Source organism: Melospiza georgiana, chromosome 21 (genome assembly GCF_028018845.1).
Source record: "Melospiza georgiana isolate bMelGeo1 chromosome 21, bMelGeo1.pri, whole genome shotgun sequence".
In the NCBI taxonomy this organism is placed as follows: Eukaryota; Metazoa; Chordata; class Aves; order Passeriformes; family Passerellidae; genus Melospiza; species Melospiza georgiana.
The window spans coordinates 10,989,813-11,009,636 of NC_080450.1; the positions used below are offsets into that span (position 1 = coordinate 10,989,813).

The 19,824-nt window shown below is 49.0% G+C and overlaps 1 protein-coding gene across 4 annotated transcripts in view; it reads right to left on the reverse strand.

Moving 5' to 3' along the window:
- Nucleotides 1-47: 47 nt before the first annotated feature.
- Nucleotides 48-19,824, reverse strand: part of MYH10 (myosin heavy chain 10) — an 85,342-nt gene continuing 65,565 nt past the window's right edge. For all 4 annotated transcript variants that reach the window (XM_058038540.1, XM_058038537.1, XM_058038539.1 and 1 more), the window contains 21 exons: nucleotides 19,610-19,741; nucleotides 18,446-18,652; nucleotides 17,350-17,487; nucleotides 16,754-16,877; nucleotides 14,503-14,674; nucleotides 13,554-13,766; nucleotides 13,309-13,453; nucleotides 11,836-12,042; nucleotides 10,806-10,910; nucleotides 9,678-9,830; nucleotides 9,125-9,373; nucleotides 8,413-8,625; nucleotides 7,260-7,472; nucleotides 6,095-6,256; nucleotides 5,344-5,472; nucleotides 4,575-4,663; nucleotides 4,163-4,286; nucleotides 3,482-3,690; nucleotides 2,624-2,732; nucleotides 2,128-2,300; nucleotides 48-1,612 (listed from right to left, as the gene is read on the reverse strand). In XM_058038540.1, coding sequence (XP_057894523.1) covers nucleotides 1,468-1,612; nucleotides 2,128-2,300; nucleotides 2,624-2,732; nucleotides 3,482-3,690; nucleotides 4,163-4,286; nucleotides 4,575-4,663; nucleotides 5,344-5,472; nucleotides 6,095-6,256; nucleotides 7,260-7,472; nucleotides 8,413-8,625; nucleotides 9,125-9,373; nucleotides 9,678-9,830; nucleotides 10,806-10,910; nucleotides 11,836-12,042; nucleotides 13,309-13,453; nucleotides 13,554-13,766; nucleotides 14,503-14,674; nucleotides 16,754-16,877; nucleotides 17,350-17,487; nucleotides 18,446-18,652; nucleotides 19,610-19,741 — 3,411 coding nt within the window. In that variant the 3' untranslated portion in view covers nucleotides 48-1,467. The remainder of the gene's footprint in view (nucleotides 1,613-2,127; nucleotides 2,301-2,623; nucleotides 2,733-3,481; nucleotides 3,691-4,162; nucleotides 4,287-4,574; nucleotides 4,664-5,343; nucleotides 5,473-6,094; nucleotides 6,257-7,259; nucleotides 7,473-8,412; nucleotides 8,626-9,124; nucleotides 9,374-9,677; nucleotides 9,831-10,805; nucleotides 10,911-11,835; nucleotides 12,043-13,308; nucleotides 13,454-13,553; nucleotides 13,767-14,502; nucleotides 14,675-16,753; nucleotides 16,878-17,349; nucleotides 17,488-18,445; nucleotides 18,653-19,609; nucleotides 19,742-19,824) is intronic.

Here is a 19,824-nt window from a genome sequence, read left to right on the forward strand (position 1 = left end):
ACCAAAAAAAAGCAAGCAAACAAAAGAGGAAGAAGGGAAAATGCAGCTTCCAGTCATATCTCATTTATTAAGGTCTATGCCAGCCTCGGGAGAGTAAGTAAACAGAGCAGGCGGCCGCATCTATAATGAATAAATTTATTGTCTTACAAAAATCATTGTCTAGAAATATGGGTATACAAGAAAACAAGATATTTGCAGTCAGACGCCTGGTGGTCAACAGCCAGTTTGATTAAAAATATCCAAATACACACAACAAAACCTTTGCGACAGATGTTAAAGCTTTTAACCAAAAAGGGAAATCCATGGGTTTTGAGCATGTGGCAGAGGAAGTTTTCTAGTTAACACTGATTCATTGTCACTAATATCAATAATACCACTTGGACTAGAGAGGTACATGATATGAAGCACAGTCAAAATTAATACATTAAATCATTGTTATATAGGCAAATTATATATGTAACGTTGTCTTAGTACTGTAGTGTCTAAGGCACTTTCTGTAATGTCAGTTTTCAGCTATTTAAACAAAAAACGCTAACTACTCACTGTAATACTGCTCAAAATAAAAAAAAAACAACAACAAAACAACAACAACAAAAAAAAAGGATTCACATCCACTGGCATGTTAACTGTAGGCAGGCAACATCCATCCATCCAGGGCGGGAGCCCCATAGGACCCAGGGCCCCCACGGCCTGGCTCGGCCTCACATTAATAAATTAGTTTTGCCTGTGCTGTGTGTTTATTTCCCACTGGTGTTCACATTCTCCCAGCCCGGGGGGCTCTGAGCTCCACGGGCTGTGCAGGGACGGGACCCACCTCAGTGTGCCTGGACTGCATGGACACGAACGGATGGAGCTGAGAACACTTCAAATGGGATTGCAGGATAAAAACGGACACTACTCACTCATCCCTACACTTCCCTCTAACACTTCCCAAGGCCGTTTTTCACAGTTCACTCAGGGGTCGTGTGCGGATCACAACAATTGGGAGAAAAGAAAGAAACGGGAGCGGTTTGGTCTTCACTGATCCGAGAGGCTGCGGCCAGCCCGGAGCCTGAAGGATGCTGCTGGACACAAGGCATGCACAGCCACGGCAAGGGGTCTGTCCTGGCCCCCCACCCGCTGGGAATGACGCTTCTGGATCGATAAAAAAAAAGTTTCATCCTTCACATGATGCTTTATAAAATGGCTTTACAATGAGTATCTGGAAAAGAGATGCACTGAACAGAGACGATCCCGGTTGTTTACTATATATAAAAAAGCAGTTGTACCTATATCTGAAGCAGGGTACAGTGTGGTGAGGCTGGAGAGCCTTAAGACATGGTTGACCTATGATAAGGAACCTTGTAGCACATGCCGAGGGTCGTAAGGCAGCTTTCCGGCCACAAGGCAGTTCCGAGGGCAGGGCAGGGCGCTCCTGGGGCGCTCCTGCGGGGCTGGAAAGGTCTCTGCATGCAGGCGGGGCCGGGGCTACTCGGCGGGGGCTGGCGGAGCCTCGTTCACGTCGCTGCCTTTACTCTCGGCGTCGTCGTCCGACAGCTCCAGCGAGGCACCCTCGATGTGCAGCTGCCGCCGGCCCGAGCGGCTCGAGGAGAAGGTGATGGGTCCGCCCCTCCTGCGGACGGAGAGCGGCGCTGGGAGAGGCTCCGGCACCGCCCGGGCCCGCCCAGGGGCACGGCACGGGCTGGGCTGGGGGGATCTTAGAGCTCAGCCCGTTCCACCCCTGCCATGGCAGGGACACCCCCCACTGTCCCAGGGACACCTCCCACTGTCCCAGGCTGCTCCAAGCTCTGTCCAGCCTGGCCTTGGGCACTGCCAGGGATGCAGGGGCAGCCACAGCTGCTCTGGGCACCCTCTGCCAGGGCCTGCCCACCCTCCCTTCCCAATATCCCACCCATCCCTGCAGCTGTCAGGAATATCCCCATGGAATATTCTTGTTCTCATTACCATGGCTCCAGTTTGATGGCTCATGGTAATGAGCCATGGTAATGAGAACAAGGTTATTCTGGTTCTCATTCTCATGGCTCCAGTTTGAGCCATCCCTAACCCCAGCAGCTCCCCAGCTGGATGTTCCCCAGGGGGCTCTGTGGGCTCAGGTCAATCTCAGTCCCAGCGTTCCAGGGCACTGACCTTAGCCTGTTTTTGAGGGTGCTGACCTCCCTGCTCAGCCCCTCATTGGCCTCTGTGGCATCGTCCAGCTCGCGCTGCAGCTTGCGCCGTGAGGCGTTGGCGCGCGTGGCCTCCTCCTCTGCCTCCTCCAGCTGCCGCTTCAGCTGCTTCATCCTGGCGTTGGCCTTCTCCATCTGCAACCAAACCAGCACCCGGGGTCACCCCAGAGCTGCAGCCTGACTGGGGAGGCAGCACAGCCCTGACTGGGGAGGCAGCACAGCCCTGACTGGGGATGCAGCACAGCTCTCACTGGGGATGGAGCACAAACTCGTTCAGGCTCCAGCCTGGACCCTGGAACACCACAGAGCCTGTCCCAGCAGAGCTCTCACACACACACACACACAATCCCTGCTGGGCTTTCCCTGCTGTTTTAATCACCCCTCTAATTCCCTTTCCATTACAGTTCCTCTTCACCAGCCCTTCCCACCCCAGGAGGTTTCACTGAGCCCCCACCCACCTGCTCCTTGTACTGGTCCGCGTGGCGCCGTTCATCCTCCACCTGCATGAACACCTCCTTCAGCTTCTTCTCCGTGCGCCTCACCAGCTTGTTGGCAGCTGCTCTTTCCCTGCAACAGCCCAAAACCAGCATTGGTGCCACTGCCTGAGGGCTAGGAACACCTGATCTGCCCCCTGGTACAGAGCTCTGGGCGTGCCAGACACAGCAATGCAACTGAGGCATGTGCTGGGGCTGGCTGGGATGCAGGGATGTAGGGATGCAGAAATACAGGGATGCAGCTCTCAGAGCACAAAGCCTTAGCCCTGGGGCAATGTGACCATGGCACAAAGAGGACTCAGAGGGTTGCCTTCACAAGGAGATTGGACAGAGCAGCTTTAAAGTTGCTGCTTAACCAGTAACACAATCCTGCTGCAGAGCCCAGAGCACAGAAAGGACAGAGGTGGTGGAGGGACAAGCTCCACCAGCAAACCAGCTAAAGAGGTGAATTTGGAGAATAGGATTCAAGGACAGATGGGTAATTCACCAAAGAAAGACTTCTAGAGAGCACAGGATTCATCTCAAGCTGTCCAACATAAGCTGTTCCTCTAACCAAGCACCCAGGGGACATTTCACCTTGTCCCAGGAAACTACTGCAGCACCTTGTGGCTCTGGGACATCAACACCTTGCAGAGTTCATGCAGCTGTTAGGAAGCAAATCCATTCTGGAGCTCCCAGCCCCAGTTACTCTACAGCTGCCTTGTTAAAGTTTATTCCCTGAACAGGAGTCTCCAGACAATACACCCAAGGCCCTTCAGAAACATCCAGCATGGAACTTCCAGCCATTCAACCCCCACAGGCAACCAGGTCTTGTCCCCTTACTTGGCTTCCTGCTCGAGCTGTTCTTCAAGCTGTGCAATCTTGGCTTCTAGAGTAGAAATTGTTGCCTTGAATTTGGACTTGACAGAGCCCTCCAGCTCCTGCAGCTTGGCCTTGAGCTCCTTGTTCTGCCTCTCCAGCTGCTGCCGTGCATTCTCGCTCTTCTGGGCCGCGCTGCGCTCGCCGGCCAGCTCCGCATTGAGCGTGTCCACCTGCAGGGAGGTGTCACAGACACATTTTATGGAAAATCCTTTCCTTAAGATTTTTTTTCTCCTGAGAAGCTGAGAGGCCTCAGGAACAAAATGTAAACAATGATTATCTGCTGCTGTGGAATGCAACAGGTGATCTGTGATTGGTCTTGTGTGGTTGTTTCTACTTAATGGCCAATCACAGTCAGCTGGCTCGGACTCTGTCCAAGGCACAAGCTTTTGTTTTCTTTCTTACCTTTTTCTATTCTTAGCTAGCCTTCTGATGAAATCCTTTCTTCTATTCTTTTAGTATAGTTTTAATATAATATATATCATAAAATAATAAACCAAGCCTTCTGAAACATGGAGTCAGATCCTCATCTCTTCCCTCATCCTAAAACCCCAGTGAACGCTGTCACAGGGAGGGACAGGGGTCACTCAGTGCCACCAGGGCCTCAGTGCATGTCAGAGCCAGCAGCAGCTGCCCCGGGCTCACCTGCAGTGTGGTCTTTCGGAAGCGCTCATTGAGCAGCTCCATGTTGCTTTGCTCCTCCTCCAGCTCCTCCTCCAGCTGGGCAATCCGAGCCTCCAGCCGGCGCTTCTCGTCCAGTAGGGCTGACCTGCACAGGGGAAGGGGTCAGGGGTGTCCAGAACCAACAGAGCTCCTTGGGAGGTCACTTAGCATCAGGGAGACTCCTGAGCTGAAAGGGACCCACAAGGATCCAGCTCCTGTCCCTGCACAGACACCCCAACACTCCCACCCTGGCATCTCCTGGAGCTCTGGCTGCCTCGGAGCTGTTCCCTGGGGAGCCTGGGCAGTGCCAGCACCCTCTGGGGGAAGGACCTTTCCCTGAGCTCCATCCTGGCCCAGCCCAGGCCGTTCCCTGCCCCAGCCCAGCCTGACTCACTTCCCAGAGGCGCTGTTGGCGATCTCGTCTGCCAGCTCGTCGCGCTCCTGCTCCGCGTGCCGCCGCGCGCGCTCCGACGCCGCAAACTCCTGCCAGGGTGGGGGAAAGAGTCAGGGCAGACCCAAGCACCCCCAGCCTCTGGGACACGGCCTCAACAGCCCCTGGGAGAGGCTGTGAGCTGGGATATCCCTGGGGTTTGATGGATAAGGCAGCAGGACACTCAGCTGGATGTTCCCTCACTGCCCTGGGACTGCAGGGCAGTTACTTCTCCCTGTCCCTGAAATGTTCCCCACCCAAGGCAAAGGGAAAAAAAATCTGTGGAGATCAGTAACTCTCAAGCCCTCAGCAGCAGAAGAAACCACTGTGCTCCACGCTCTGATAGACACAGTCACTGTAAAGTAGGAGCTAAATTAAGCAAATATTTTAGGCTCTCACAGAGTTCTCAGCATGAAGACAAGGAGCATAAAAGTTAAAAAGCTTCAGCACAACAGCACACACTGCACTGAACCACAGATTATATATCTGCATTAAGTGGCAGAAACACTCAAGCATTTCCTAAGGACAATGAAATGCTCCACAAGTGCCACACTGAGGTCTGAAGGCCACTCAAGTCCACCTGGAGAAGCTCCAGGCAGTGCCAGGTTATCTGTGAAGGATCCAAGGGAAGTGTGGTGGGTCTGGGCAACTGCTGCAAGCCTTGCCCTGCAGCTAAAGCAGACAGGAGAGGCATAGGGACAAGAAAAACCAGTCTCTTGGATTTCCATCTCACCTCTTGGAGTTGGAGTATTTCTGCTTCGAGACTTTTGAGCTTCTTCTCACTCTCTTTGGACTGGGCAAAGATCTCATCCCTGGATGCTCGGGCCTCTTCCAGCTCCCGCTGGTAGTCCTTCATCTGAGCCTGCAGGTGGAGAGCAGGGTGAGGCACAGCCAGACTGCATCAAGACAATCAGCTCATTCCAGCTCTGAGGCATTTCAGCCCCTAAGAGATAAGGCTGTTCTCCCAAAGTGGCTACATCTCACTTAAAGGCATTTCCAGTTATTCTGTATTCTTAAATTTCATTTTCTCATCTTTCCACCCCTCAAAGCCTGGTCAGAAATGTCACATTCCAAGACTTCAAGCGTTCCACAGAATTAGAGTGGAATCTTAGAATTACCGGAGCTGGAAGCACCCTCTTAATTATCATCAGTGCCACCCCTGCCATGGCATGGACACCTTCCACTGTCCCAGGCTGCTCCAAGCCCTGTCCAGCCAGGCCTTGGGCACTGCCAGAGATGTGGAAAGTGGTTTTGTGGCAGGAGAGTTAGGAACAAGATTAGCTTCAGGGTCCCTTCCAACCCAAACCATCCTGTGATTCTGTATAAGGATGAGTTTTGCCCAGATGATAAATCCAGGCTGGACACTCTCAGACCCATCAGTGGAGTCTGGTTCTCCTCCTGCCCTCAATTGCAGCTGTACTGAATAGAAGCAGCCCCTGGGCACCCCCCAGGACAGCCCCAGCCCCCTGACCAGTTGTGCCTACCTGGAGCTTCCTGAGCTGTTTGATGGCCTCATCCCGAGCCTTGTTTGCAGCCTCAATCTGCCCCTCCAGGTCCTTCAGGTCCATCTCCAGTTTCTTCTTGGCTGCCACGGCCAGAGCGCGCTGCTTGCGCTCGTCCTCCAGCTCTGCCTCCAGCTCCCGCACCTGGCGTGGGGACAGCACCAGCATCAGCCCCTGCCAGGCTGGGCAGGGCCAGGCTGGCATCCAGGGACCCCTCCCCATGGCACAGCCCAAGGGAAGGCAGCCGAGGCCAGGTCCCAAATGGATGAGAGATCTGTGCACTGAGCACAAGGGAAACCTCAGGAAGGGACTCAGCTTCTGGAGCATTTCCATCTCAGCCCTCGTGCCCACGCTGCCATCCACCCCATGGGATGGCTCCAGGGCAGATGGAGCTAACTCTGATGGAAAATAAGAAGTAGAATCACCTCATTGTCTCAAGACAACAATGAAGGCATTCCCTTTGAACACCCTGTTACTGGCACTCATACACCAGCAACTTCTCTTCCCAAAATGAAACAAAACAAGAGTGTGTGAACAGCCAGGCAACATGGGCTGGGCCAAACCGATGCAAAAACAAACTGAACCAGAAATGCCACAGGTGCCACAGGTTACCAACATGAAAGAATATTCTGTTTTGAAGCAAATCTCCCTCCCAGTGCAAGGTCAGGAGCTCTTGTCCAGTTCAGATAACAACAACTTTGTCCCCTAAAGGCATTTCTTGAGGCTTTTCTGATTTCTGTGTTCCCAGAATTCTCAAGTCTGGAAACTTGGAAGCTCTGCCATGATTTGCATTTAGGAAACTGTTAAAAATCTATCTCAGCATCCATGGATTTGTTGCTGGACATCAAATAGGATGGGCTTAAAAATGCACCTGAGGTATCCCTGTCCTGGGAATACACCCAGGCAGCAACAGCCAAACTCCTGGAGTGGCTTTGGAGGCCACCAGCACCACCTGACCCTGCCTGGGGACAGTGGCCACCCCTCAGCCAGAACTATTCATGGTTTGTAAAAATGCTCTGGTTTGGGGTTTCCACTGAATGGAGTCTTTAAGCAAAGGGGTTTATTTTTCTGGTAGCACAGAGGCCCAGAATTGTGCTCAAAGCCCTTCCTCCCCTCCTGCCTACAACACAGAGTAAAGCACACGTACTTGTTTCACCAACATCCTCTTCTTCTCCTCGTTCTGCTCATCTCTGGCTTGCAGGTCTCTGTCAAACTGGGCCTTCATGGCCTGCATGTTCACCTCCAGACGGAGCTTGGCATCCTCTGTGGCCTGCAGCTCATCCTCCAGCTCCTCCAGCTGAGTCCTCATCTCCTCCACCTGCTGCTCCAGGGTTCTCTTCGACTTCTCCAGCTCATGGACCTGCAGCACAAACTCTGCTCAGAGCTGTCCTTGGGGCTCTCCCAGCAGCAGCTCTGAGAGCAGGGAGGGCAGTGGCTCCCCTGGTCCCTTTGCCTCAGCTGGGTGCAGCAGGGAGGACACTAAGGGGTCACAGTTCTGCTCTGCCTTTGGTCCAACCATGTCCTGCAACTCAGCTTGACCAAAGGTAACAGAAATCCTCATGATCCCTCATTTACACACAATAAATATACCCAGCAACACACAAATCGGGAGTGGCTGATCTGTCACAGCTGCAACACAAAACCAGCTCTGTCTGACTGCAGTCCCACCTCCACTGACCCTAAAGTACAAAACTGATATGTGGGATCCCCGTGAGGGTGAGAACACAGCTCTTGAAAATGTTAACAATTATGCTGGGCATTAATTCCTCCAGCATTTTGGGTGAGCTTCAGAAAGTTCTGCTCTAGTGCACAGACATGTAGCCATGATATTTTATGTAAAATCCTTTTGCCAGGATTTTTCCCCTGAGAAACTGAGAGGCCTCAGGAACAAAATGTAAACAATGATTATCTGCTGCTGTGGAATGCAACAGGTGCATCTGTGATTGGTCTCATGTGGTTGTTTCTAATTAATGGGCAATCACAGTCAGCTGGCTCAGACTCTCTGGTCAGTCACAAGGTTTTATTATCATTCTTTTCCTTTCCTTTCAAGCCTTCTGATGAAATCCTTTCTTCTATTCTTTTAGTATAGTTTTAAAATAATGTATATATCATAAAATAATAAATCAGCCTTGGAGTCAAGATTCTCATCTCTTCCCTGGTCCTGGAGCCCCTGTGAACACCACCACAGCCCCTTCTCCAGGCAGGGAGATTTCCCTGCTATCCCCAGGCTGGAACAAACAGCCTGTGGAACCATACTCACATTTTTGGAATTATACTCACATTTTTGGAACCATACTCACATTTTTGCCCACATCATCTTTGGAGCTCATCAAGTCTTCCATATCTGCCCGCAGCTGCTTGTTCTGCCTCTCAAATTCCTCCTTGGCTTCCAGGGCCTCCTCCAGGGCCCTGGCCAGGGACAGGGCTTTGGTTTCCTTCTCCCTGGCCTCTGCCTCAGCACGGTCCCGCTCCTCTGCATACCGAGCAGAAATGTTCTTTTCTTCTGCCAGCATCTGGACAGGAGAAACAATGAATCCATCTCCTAAGCTCCACAGCCAGGTCCTCCCTGCCTCAGGTGTTTTACTCAGGAAGAGGTTCATGTTCAGTGCTTAACTGGCCTTCAGGAGCTGTCTGATCAAAGTGCAAGTGAGGGAACAGCTACAGCTGCTCTGGGGTGAGAGGAGGAGAGCAAGCCACTCATCAATACTGGAGTTTCATGAGTCTCATCTTTCAGATCCTTTTTAGTCTACCTTGAGGGACTACAATAAAACTCTAAAGTTTCTGTTCCAGCATAATTTTCTTTTTCTACATGATCACTTGTTCTAACAAGCCTCAGAGATGGCACCTGGCTCACAGAACTGGGAGTGACAGCCTGCTCCTAGCAAAGGCCAGCTGCTCACAGAGTTACCAATAACCACAGCAAGACCCTCCTTCCCACCAGGCTCAGCAGCAATAACCAGGTGCCATTTAAAACTCCCAAAAAGCCAGGCAGGTGGCAGGAGACTGCAGTACCTGATCAAACTTCTTCTGCTTCTTCTCCAGGTTGGAGACGATCTGGCGCTGGTGGTCCAGATCCACCATCAGGTCATCCAGCTCCTGCTGCAGGCGGTTCTTGGTCTTCTCCAGCTTGTCGTAGGCCAGGGCCTTCTCCTCCAGGCGCTGGCTGAGGGACTCCATGTCCTTCAGCAGCTTCTTCTTGGTCTCCTCCAGCCCTTCAATGGTTCCCAAGTCATCATCCACCTTCTTCTTGGCCTCGGCCAACTGAAATTCAACAAGAGCAAGTGGAGCCCCTTAGAGCATCACCAGGGGGAGCAAAGGCACAGGGGCACAGTGCAGCAGCAGGAGCAATTCCTGCAGGCTAAGGGAACACAAACCTGGCACTTCTCAGGCTCCCAGAGGCCCCAGCCCTGCCCATCACAGTTCAGGGGACACAGAATTTTCAATGGGAACTTGGCTCCAAAATCTGCCCCAGCACTGTGGAAGTGCCATGATGTGTCCCCCAAAGCTCTGGGACACCAGTTTGGGACAGCTCCTCACACAAGGGCTGCCACTCCCAGCAGCCTACCTGGGCCTGCAGGGCCAGCATCTGCTTCTCCAGGTTCTTCCTGGCCTCCTCCTCCTCCTCCTGCTGCTCCTGCAGGTTGTTCTTCTCCTCCTCCAGCTGCCTTATCCTGCTGCTGAGGTTGAGCTTCTGGCGGGTCTCCTCCTGGAGCAGCTCCTGGGACACAGCATGGGCAGGGCTGAGTGGGCTCCCAAACCCCCACAGCTCCTCACGGGGACTCCCAGGTTTATTTTCCCTCAGATTTGGGGACAAGGACATGCTTTATGAAGATATATGTTATTTGGGGTCTCAAGAAGCCACTGACCATTCATTTTGGGCACATTTAAACCTTCATAAAGCAGATTTCTGCTCAGGGAACCCCTGCCAGAGTCTGCTCTAGAAATTCAGGGATGATACTTTCCCATCTTTCAAGGGACTGGCACAGAAGTCACCTGCAAAATGGATTTTTTCTTTTTTCAGACAAACAGAGAGCACCTATTAAAAACCACCTGAGAAGAACATGGAGCAGCAAATCCTGCAATGGCAGCATGCTTCCAGGTTTTCTGCATTGGTTCAATATAAAGGTCACTTTAAAGGTGGAAACTTCTGTCATAACAAAGTAATGGAAGGTGCAACCTCCATCCTGCTCCCTACAAACCCCTCCAGTTTGATGAACATTATTCACAGTTAAGTGGTCACCATTAGAACTTTAATACAGGCATGATAAAATATATTGAAGTGATGAATATCTGCACAAAGCTGCATTTTCTTAATTAAGAATCAAAATCTGACAGTTTGAACTTGAGCTGTAAGAATTTGAAGCTGTCAGTAGAAGACTCCTGTTCCTCACATATCCCAAGGATATTGACATTAAATTCTGCCTGGAAAGGGTTTTTTATTTGATTCTTATCTCCCTCAGAGACAAAGACATAAACCAGAACTCCCAACTCTCAGAAGTGAAGCTCAGATAATGAAAACTTGGTTCCCCACGTGGCTGAGCCATCCCAACCCATCCCATCTCACTGGGCTGAGCAGGAAATTCAGCTGCTGCCCAAAGGGACTTTCCAAAGCATGAAATGAAAATGTGTTTTCTGTCAGCAGCTCCCTGAGGAGCAGAGCTCCATGGCCAGCCCAGCTCTGCTGCACACACACCTGTGTATCCTGGAGCTGGGATTCCAGACTGGCTGCATCCTTGGCAAACTTGATCCCTTTCTTCTCTGCCTCCTCCAGCAGACTGGAGACATTATCCAGCTCATTCTGCAAGGCAAGCAGCCCAAAGGTGAGAGCTCAGCCCAAATCCCACTGGGGCTGGAGCTGCACAGCACAGAACCTCAGCAGACTCCAGGCACAGAGCCCAACAGAGGGAGACAGCAAGCTAAAACCACTGAGGTTTGGCCACAAAAAAGGAAACTGAGTGTCAGTCCTGAAGTGCAGTAACAAAACCAGAGCCAGGCTATTGAGCTCTAAAATTCAGCACTTTGCTCTGATCCTGCATTCACACTTTAATGCCATTTTTAATTCCAGCACCATCTATTTCATGCAAGCATTAATTCAGGGATCAGCAGGGTGGCAGCTGGGTCTAAAGCAACACTGAGAGAGGAAAGGTCACTGCCAGGTGCCAGCTCATTATTTTGGGTTGCACTGCTTTTATACACACTGAGAGACAGCCTGAAAGCTTCCCCAGAGAGCAGGGCCATTCCCTGCTGGAAGTGCTTCACCTGGATTCACCTGAAGTCCTCACTGCTGGGGCTCAGAGTCAGCCATGGCTGCATTTTGCTATGAAAATGGGGCTGTGCTTGCACCCCCTCCCTGCCAGGCTCCAGCCTGGAGCACCAAACCAAATCTGAGGCCACCACCAAATTTTGTTCATCCCTGTGGAAAAGCTCAGCCCAGTCTGCTCAGTCCCCAGCCAAGGAAAACCCTTCAAAGCCACTGGAACCCTCACATAGCCCAGGACTGATGTCACACAGCTCAGAAATGATGTTACACAGCCCAGAAATCATGTCACACAGTTCAGGACTGATGTCACACAGCTCAGGACTGATGTCACACTGCCCAGGACTGATGTCACAGCACCACTTTGAGGCCTCCCAGGTCCATGAGAGCCCTTGCTGAGCCACCTCCCACACCAGGCCATTTCTGCACACAGTTTTCCAGGATTTTAGGATTCCCAGAGCCTTACCTGCAGCTTGTTTGCCTTCTCAGCCAGCTCCACCCTGAGCCTCTCCCCTTCTGACACCTTTGCAGTCAGCTCCTGCACCTGGGCATCGAGTTTCTTCCTCTTGTGCTCAGACTCTGCCTTGACCTGCTGTAGCACCTTCACCTCACAGGCCAGCTCCTTGTTGTCAGACTCCAAGCCCTGCTTGTTCTTTTCAAGGTTTGCTTTGAACTGGGGGAGACAAAAGGGGAGAAGTTCAGCTCTGTAGTGCAGGTGGATGTTTCCTGCTACAGATGATTGTGCAGATCAGGTTCCATGCTCAGAGGTGCTCAGCAGTGTGTGAAATGCTGCTGTGGAACATTCTGGGTGCCAGCAAAGGCTGAGGAAGCCAGGCTGCTCTGCCCCAGGTGAGGGTGAGGAGCAGCAGGGCAGGATCTGGGCTGGCAGCCCTGGAAATGACTGTTTTGGTAGCACTGCAAGGAGGAAGGAATGTGCCCATTAAGAGCTCAGCATGGCTCATCTCACAGAAATAAAGGGAAGATGTGAACCAAGGCTGCCCTGATTTGAGTGGGCAGAGCAGCCTGGAAGTGCAGAACAAAGTAATTCTCAGCACTGACATTTGTCAGAAGCCTTTCACACAGCAATCACTGGCACCAGGGATGTTTAAGTGTCATTTCTGCTACATCACACCAGATTGTCACAGGAGCTTTGTTCAGATTGCAGGGTATTTTTCCATCTTTTCATGCTCTTATTGAGAATATTTATTGAATAAGGAGCAGAAGACATGCAGAAGATTTTCGGGAGAATAAAGGTGGTGAAAATCATAGTTTAACTACTACATTTCTCACCTAATTTAGAATGCTAAGGAAGATTGTGCAGTATTCACAATACATAAAAACATCACCACAGGACAGGAACTGTCCACACACACATTTGTGAATGACCCCAGGTGTAATTTCAAAAACCAGACACTTCTTTTTTATGGAATAATTCTCCTTCTGAACAAGACCAGGAGCTGGGATCCTCCTGTGCCTCTGCTGCTGGTCACCAGAGGACACAGCACAGATGTGCTGCTGAATATCTGCAGCATTGTCAAACCAACATGAGAAATCTCAAGAGCTGGGATGGATTTTTAGAGGCCAGCTTAGCTCTGTGATGATGGAAAGCCTCAGCTCAGGTCTCCTGGAAGGAACCATGCTGCCTATGGTATTTAGAATATAATATACTATATATATTATACTATAAATATACTATATATAATATACTATAAATATAATATACTATTAATATAATATAATATAATATAATATAATATAATATAATATAATATAATATAATATAATATAATATAATATAATATATGTTATGTTATGTTATGTTATGTTATGTTATATGTTACATGTTTGTGTTATATGTTTATGTCATATGTTATATATTCTATTCTATTCTGTTCTACATATAATAACCCCTGAAGCAGAAAGTTCCTTTTCCTCTCACCCTTTTGGCCTGTTCAAGCTGCTCAGAGAGCTCCTCCAGGGCAGTGGCATGCCTCTGCCTGATCTCCTGGATCTGGGCTTCGTGGTTTTTGGTTTCCTCCTCAATTGCTTTCTTCAGCTCAGCCACCTCCTGCTCTCGCTTTGTCCTGGAGGAAGCACAAAGGGTTACCCAAAAATCAGCATTTAAGTTTTTATAAATCACAGCTGAATTTCAGTGGTGCTTTCTTACACAGACCATGACCCTACCTCAGCTCTTGCTGTGCTGCAGTGGTGTCCAAGGTATCTTCCAGTTCAGTTTTCAAAGCCTCCAGCTCTTCACTCAGATCCCTTTTCTGCTTTTCTGCCTTGTTCCTCGATGCCTTCTCAGACTCCAGATCCTCCTGGAGCTCTGCAATCTGAGCCTGCAGCTCCCTGATCACCTTCAGGGCATTGTTCTTCTGTACTGCCTCCTCATCCCCCCTGTCAAACAGGCACCACAGTTACTGGGGCTGCCCCTCCCCAGAACCTCCTGCTTAAATTAGCTAGAGACACAGCTCAGCTCTGCCACTGGAATAAAATAAATATCAACATTTATAGAATGGGTGGGTTGGAGCCTTAAACATCATCAAATTCCCACCCTTCATGGGCTGGGACACCTTCCTCCCTCCCTGGTTGCTCCAAGCCCTGTCCAGCCTGGACAGCTCCAGGGATGGATGAAAAGTACCACAGATAAACCAAGGTGCACCATCAGGATTATCAAGCTTTAGTTCACAGTCAGGTATTCCAATTTTGTAGACCTCAACATTGCCCCAGAAATGTTCCATTTCTGGAGTTTTCTCTTCCTACAAAATTATACTTAAAAAAATCCAGGTGGTGTTCAGCACAACGTGGGACTGCAGGAGTATCACACAAACCCAGATAAAGTCTCTCCTGCCCAGCAGTTTGTTTAGATCCACTGAGAAATGCACATTTTCCCTCCCGAGGCCGAATTTGGGAGATTAAAAAGCTTCCAGAGCCGAAACACTGTTATACCACATAAAACTTCTCCTTTGTGCAGGTTTGCAGAGCCAGGATGCTGAGGGATCCCTGAATTTCTGTAAATTTGCCATTTCTGTGCTCAGCACAGGGCTCCAGAGCTGGCTGCTGTTGGATTATCCCAGCCCTGACTGCAGGCAGGGGAAATTCCCTTTGGGGAGCAGCTTTGCCCCACTCTGACCTGGCCACAGCAGCCTGCAGCTCCTCCTCCTTCTTGGCCAGCTGGATCTTCAGCTCCTCAATCTGGGCTTGCAGCTCAGCTATTTGGTCCTGCAGGTCTGTGGTTTCCCCATCCAGTTTTCTTTTAGCTTTTTCCAACTCCTGGCGGGTCTTCTCCTCCTTTTTCAGGCGTTCTAAAGGAAGCACAGAATTAAATTCCTGTGGGATTGTCCCTCTCGTCACCCTCAGGGACTCTGGGGTGGCAGGAAGGGTGGGAAGTTTAATTTATGCTGCTCAATTCTTTCTCCAGTCGGCAGAAAAATGAAATAGCAAAGGAGAACTGCATGACTTAGTCAGAAAGTCAGGGAAAGTCTCTGACAACTGTGAATAGTTCGAGATGAGGAAACAGAAACATCTTGGTAGAAAATAAGGAGTGGGATCTGACAGAGCAGCTTGAGCTGTTAGGCCAGATAATCCCAGCCATCAACACCCAAAAAAGAAGATAAACTGTGGGCTGGAACAATTGCATGGCTTTGGAAGGGCTAGGCCAGACTCCAAAAATCTGCTGGAAAATGGCATAGCTTAAAGTAAACTTGAATAAACCATTTTACAAGAGTCTGGGCTGTTTAATCACGTCCCATCAATATTTAGCAAAACTCTGCAGCCCTGAGAGCTCCCTCCCAGGGATTTATTGTGCAGCTGGGATATCCAGCCCCAAGGAGCTCTTTGGGACAGGCACCCCCCAGCAGGGCACAGCAACCTCAGCTGTCACTGGGATATTCTCTGAAAAATCCCTTTGCAGGATTTCTTCTCCTGGGAAGCTGAGAAGCCTCAGAAAAAAATGTAAATAATAATTATCTGATTGCTTCTCCTGTGCTTGGCTGCTTTGGAATGTGGCTGGACATTTTTTACCAACAGGTGCATGTTTGATTGGTTTCCTGTGAATTGTTTTCTATTAATGACCAATCACCATCAGCTGTGTCAGATTCTGAAGAGTCAGTCGTGAGTTTTTATTATTCATTCTTGTTCAGCCTTCTGATGTATCCTTTCTCTTTCTTTAGTATAGTTTTAGTATAGCATGAATAGAATAGAATATAATATAATGTAATGTAACGTAATGTAATGTAATATGATGTGATGTAATGTTCACAGCCTCAGCCCAGTTCTAAGGGCATCAATGGCACAAATGTACAATTCTGAGTGACAGCAGGAGTTCATTCCCTTGTTCAATCCCTTGTGGCTCCTCAGTGCAGGGATTTCCCTCACACCCTTTCCAAAGCTCCTGGACAGGATGGAAAGGGAGCCAAGGTCAGGAACCACCTCAGGGCCACTCTGGGCTGTTTGGGGTTTCCAGACAACCTAAGGTAACTCTGCTTTTCTCCAAGCAGTTTCACATTCCCAAAGATTTGTACTTTTCCCTCTGTTTTTACATGAAGTTCCTGATGAGTGACACTGAGAGCAGTGTCACAAGACCCAATTTTGTAATTGAGGGAGTTCCCAGCAAACTGAATTAATTTTTTCCCCAAATATCAGTGCCTAGCAGTGACAAGACTCTAGCAGAGAGACCTTAATGGCTTCTTGAGTCATCTCCAAGAGTAAATATCATTTTACTCTGCTTTCCTAGCCAAGAAATTGCATGCCTTAAATACAAGCTTTAATTTCCACTTCTAAGGCCATCAGTCTTGGACTAGCTCTGTAACCAACCACATCTGTCAAGTTCCTAGTCCTGATTTAAGCACAAAGCTACTCCAGCATTATTTTCCAGTGAGTAAAGCTTGCTTAGACCCACCTTAAAGAGTCTGAATGAACAGTTAAAGATAAGGCTCATCAATCACTGCTACCCCTGTTAGCTCAGCACCTGCCTGCACAGATAAGGTAAAACTCTGACATCCTTCCAGAAGCACATCAGCCTCAAAATATGCACCAAGACAGGCCCCAACACACCAAGTGCAGGAAGCATTCCCAAATTAGGGCTCAGAGAACAACTTTCTCTTTTATTTTGCAACTTTCACTTGGCAGCTCGTTAATGTTGTGCAGTATCTATAGTAATTAAAATAAAACAACACCAAATCAAGAAGGGTTGCATATGGGTCAGGTTTAACTTGTGACAACACTGGCAAAACAACCAGAAATAAATGGCTAAAGGAATGGAACCATTTTAGGTGGAAACATGGAATGGTTTGGGTTGGAAGAGACCTTAAAGCTCAGCTCATTCCTTGGGCAGGACACCTTCCACCAGAGCAGGCTGCTCAATAAAATAAAGCACTACAAACCTTCCAAATCAGTGATCATCATCTCCTGCTTGTTCTTCAGCTTGGCCAAGTTCTTGGCTTTTTCTTCTTCTTCAGCCAGCTGAGAAGAGCACTCAGCAATCCTATCCTCCATCAGCTTCTTTTCCTGGGGAGGAGAGAGGAGAGGGAAAATAACTTCAACACAGCTCCCAGAGTCCCTGAGCAGTGCAAATAAAGGAATGAACAGAACCCACAGGGGCTGTCAGACAGCACAAGGTTCTATTACATATTTTGTTTCTGATACAGATATTATTTCAAGTGATTGTCAATATCAAGGATCAACTGGAACTGTTTGGAACCATGAACATTTATTTTCCAAGAGAGACCTGCAATTCAGCACACAGCAGGCCTGCCTTTAGGACAGCACTGTTTGCAGGGAACAATGGCAGCTACAAACCATTTTTCCAGCTCTAAGATTTGGGAGAGTCATGAAACTGGGAAGAGTGCATGACAAACTCCCTCTGGAATGTCAGCCCCAACTTCTCTCCAGTGTCTCACACCCCAAAGGCGCCTCAGACCCTGTGACAGCAGCTCTGGGAGCTGTCCCTTGGCACCTCCACCATGCACACTGCTCCCACCTTCAGAAATTTGGAATTTTGGTCCTCCAACAGCAGGATCTCCTCCTCCATCTTCTTGATCTTTGCTTCAGCTGTCACTTTCTCAAGCTGCAGCTTCTGCCGAGCTCCCTCCTCCTCATCAAGCTGTTCCTCCAGGTCCTGGGAACAGAGACAACTGCATCTGAGCATTTCCCAGGTTATCCAGGTGGTAACTTGGGTTTTTTTAACTCAGTGACAAAGACGTGTTATTTTGAAAAGCCTTTTGCCCTAACACACACCAAACCCACATTTGCTTTGTTAGATTCATTGACAGGATGAATGATCTGGTGAGGAATGAAGGGCCATGGGATGCACATGGAATTTTTGATGCTCTGGATTGCAGCTTCAGGTGAAATGTGCTCTCTAGGAAACACAAACTCACTGCCACAGGCTTCACCCTCCTAATTCCAACTATAAAATAAAAAATCTGTAATTAATGACAGCCAATCAGATCAGGCTGATTGGTCAGAGGCTTCCCAGCACACTGCACCTGAATGGGGCACCTGGTGGAAAAACAGCAGGATCTGGGAAGAGATTCCACAGGAAACAACCCTCCTTATTTCAGTATCACAGCTGAGCCAGTTCAGTTATTGACACAAGAGTTAAAAAGCAATAATGCCCTGTGCTTTTGAGGGTTTAAACATTATTCATTTAAATATGATTAACAGACATTTTTTATTGCATCAAAAGCTGTGAGAAGTGGAGTTTATTCCCTCTTCAACTACTTTTAATATTTTTCAAGACAGGTAAGTTCTCAGCTGCTCCCTTTTTCAGGGCCACCATTATTTAAAAGGAAGCATCTAAATAATCTGATTTTCAAAAACACCTCAATCAAGTAACCTGGAGGAAATGACATTGTCTTAGTGAAGTCAAAGGAGTCATTTCCTCATGATGTTCCCTGGATTTCAGTCCAAAAGGAACATTTCTCTCACAAGTGACATGAGGGCAGGGCAGGGCAGGGCAGGAGAGGAGAGGAGAATCATTTTATTCCACTCAGGAGAAAATTCCTCTGTCCTGTAGAGAAGCTGAGGGAGCTTTCCCATCCCACTTCCCCACCTCCAGTCACTGATAACCATACCTGGATATGGCCCTGCATCTTCTTCTTCTCATTCTGCAATATTTGGTTTCTTTCCTCCTCCTCCTCAACCCTGGACTCCAAATCATGGAGAATTTCTTCCAGCTCTTGCTTTTTGGCAGCCAAGCGAGCCCTCATCTCCTCAGCCTCTGCAAAGAGCTCTGTCTCAGCCTGGAGCTGCTCTGCAAGGATGTTCTTCTCCTCCAGCACCTGCAAATACAAAAGGCAGTGAAGCTTTAAAAATGATACTTCAGAGACTCTGGTGAGAGATTACACCTGTGACAGCCACAGAGGAACTTCAAGACCACATTGTGCTCCAGTTCCTGCCTCCCATGTCCACATCCCACACCAAGGGCTTCCAGAAGAGGCTTTTGCTACTTTTATAGAGAGACATCTCTGACTGCCTCCTAACAATCTGCTGAGATGCTGAGATTAATTTAAATTTGAGGAAACAATGGCCAAACATCTACCAAATTGCTAACATGATTTCTTGCAGCACCCAGAATTTCCCTTGTAGCTATCAACCTTAGTACATATCTTGTTCATAGAATTCCTCTCACAAGGAAAACAAAAAGATAAAAGTTACAAAAAGACATAAAGCTACAATATAAAAAATAATTATAATTTAGCAGCAGTTCAGAGGACACCAGCTCTGGCTCCAGCAGCATTTTCTGCAGGGTGGCCGGGCAGTGCCATGGGCTGATCTTGGCACTTCTGGCCAGTCCCAGTCCCCATCCTTGTCACTGGAATGAAGGCACTGCCTGCCAGCCCTGGAGTGCCCCCACCCACCGAGGGTCCATCCATCAGCTCCTTGTCTCTCCAGGTGACACTGGAACTGCTCTTCCTTTATTCACCAAGTTTTTGCCAGCACAGAAAGCCACCAAAGATCTGCACAGCTGCCCCAAGTGTTTGCCCACAGCCTGCCCAGCCCAGGCACAGAATGACACTGCCACTGAATTTCTCCTGTAAACCAGGGAAGGCCACAAAATCAGGTTTTGTTTTGGTAACATGTTCCTGCATCCGATTCCACATTTCAGTGCTGTATCTTCCCATTCCACACTCCAGCAGAGTGGGAATCAGCTCACCTGACCCTCCTTGGCTCCCTCACATGGGACACAGCACAATAATCCATGTCCTGCATATCAAAAGCTGATCTTGGACACAAACCTGTTGATGCTTCCTTTCCATTTCCTCCAGCTCTGCCTCCACTTTTGTCTGTTTTTCTTTCACCTTCATCAGCTCCTCATCCTTGGCTTGAAGCTCTTCTTCCTGACGAGTGACCTGCAGAAGAGGCTTCACCTGCACAGGTGGGAAATGAAGATGTGAGAGCCTGCCCTCAGCTATTTATAGGTGAATGAAAGAGAAAAGACAGAACAGGAGGA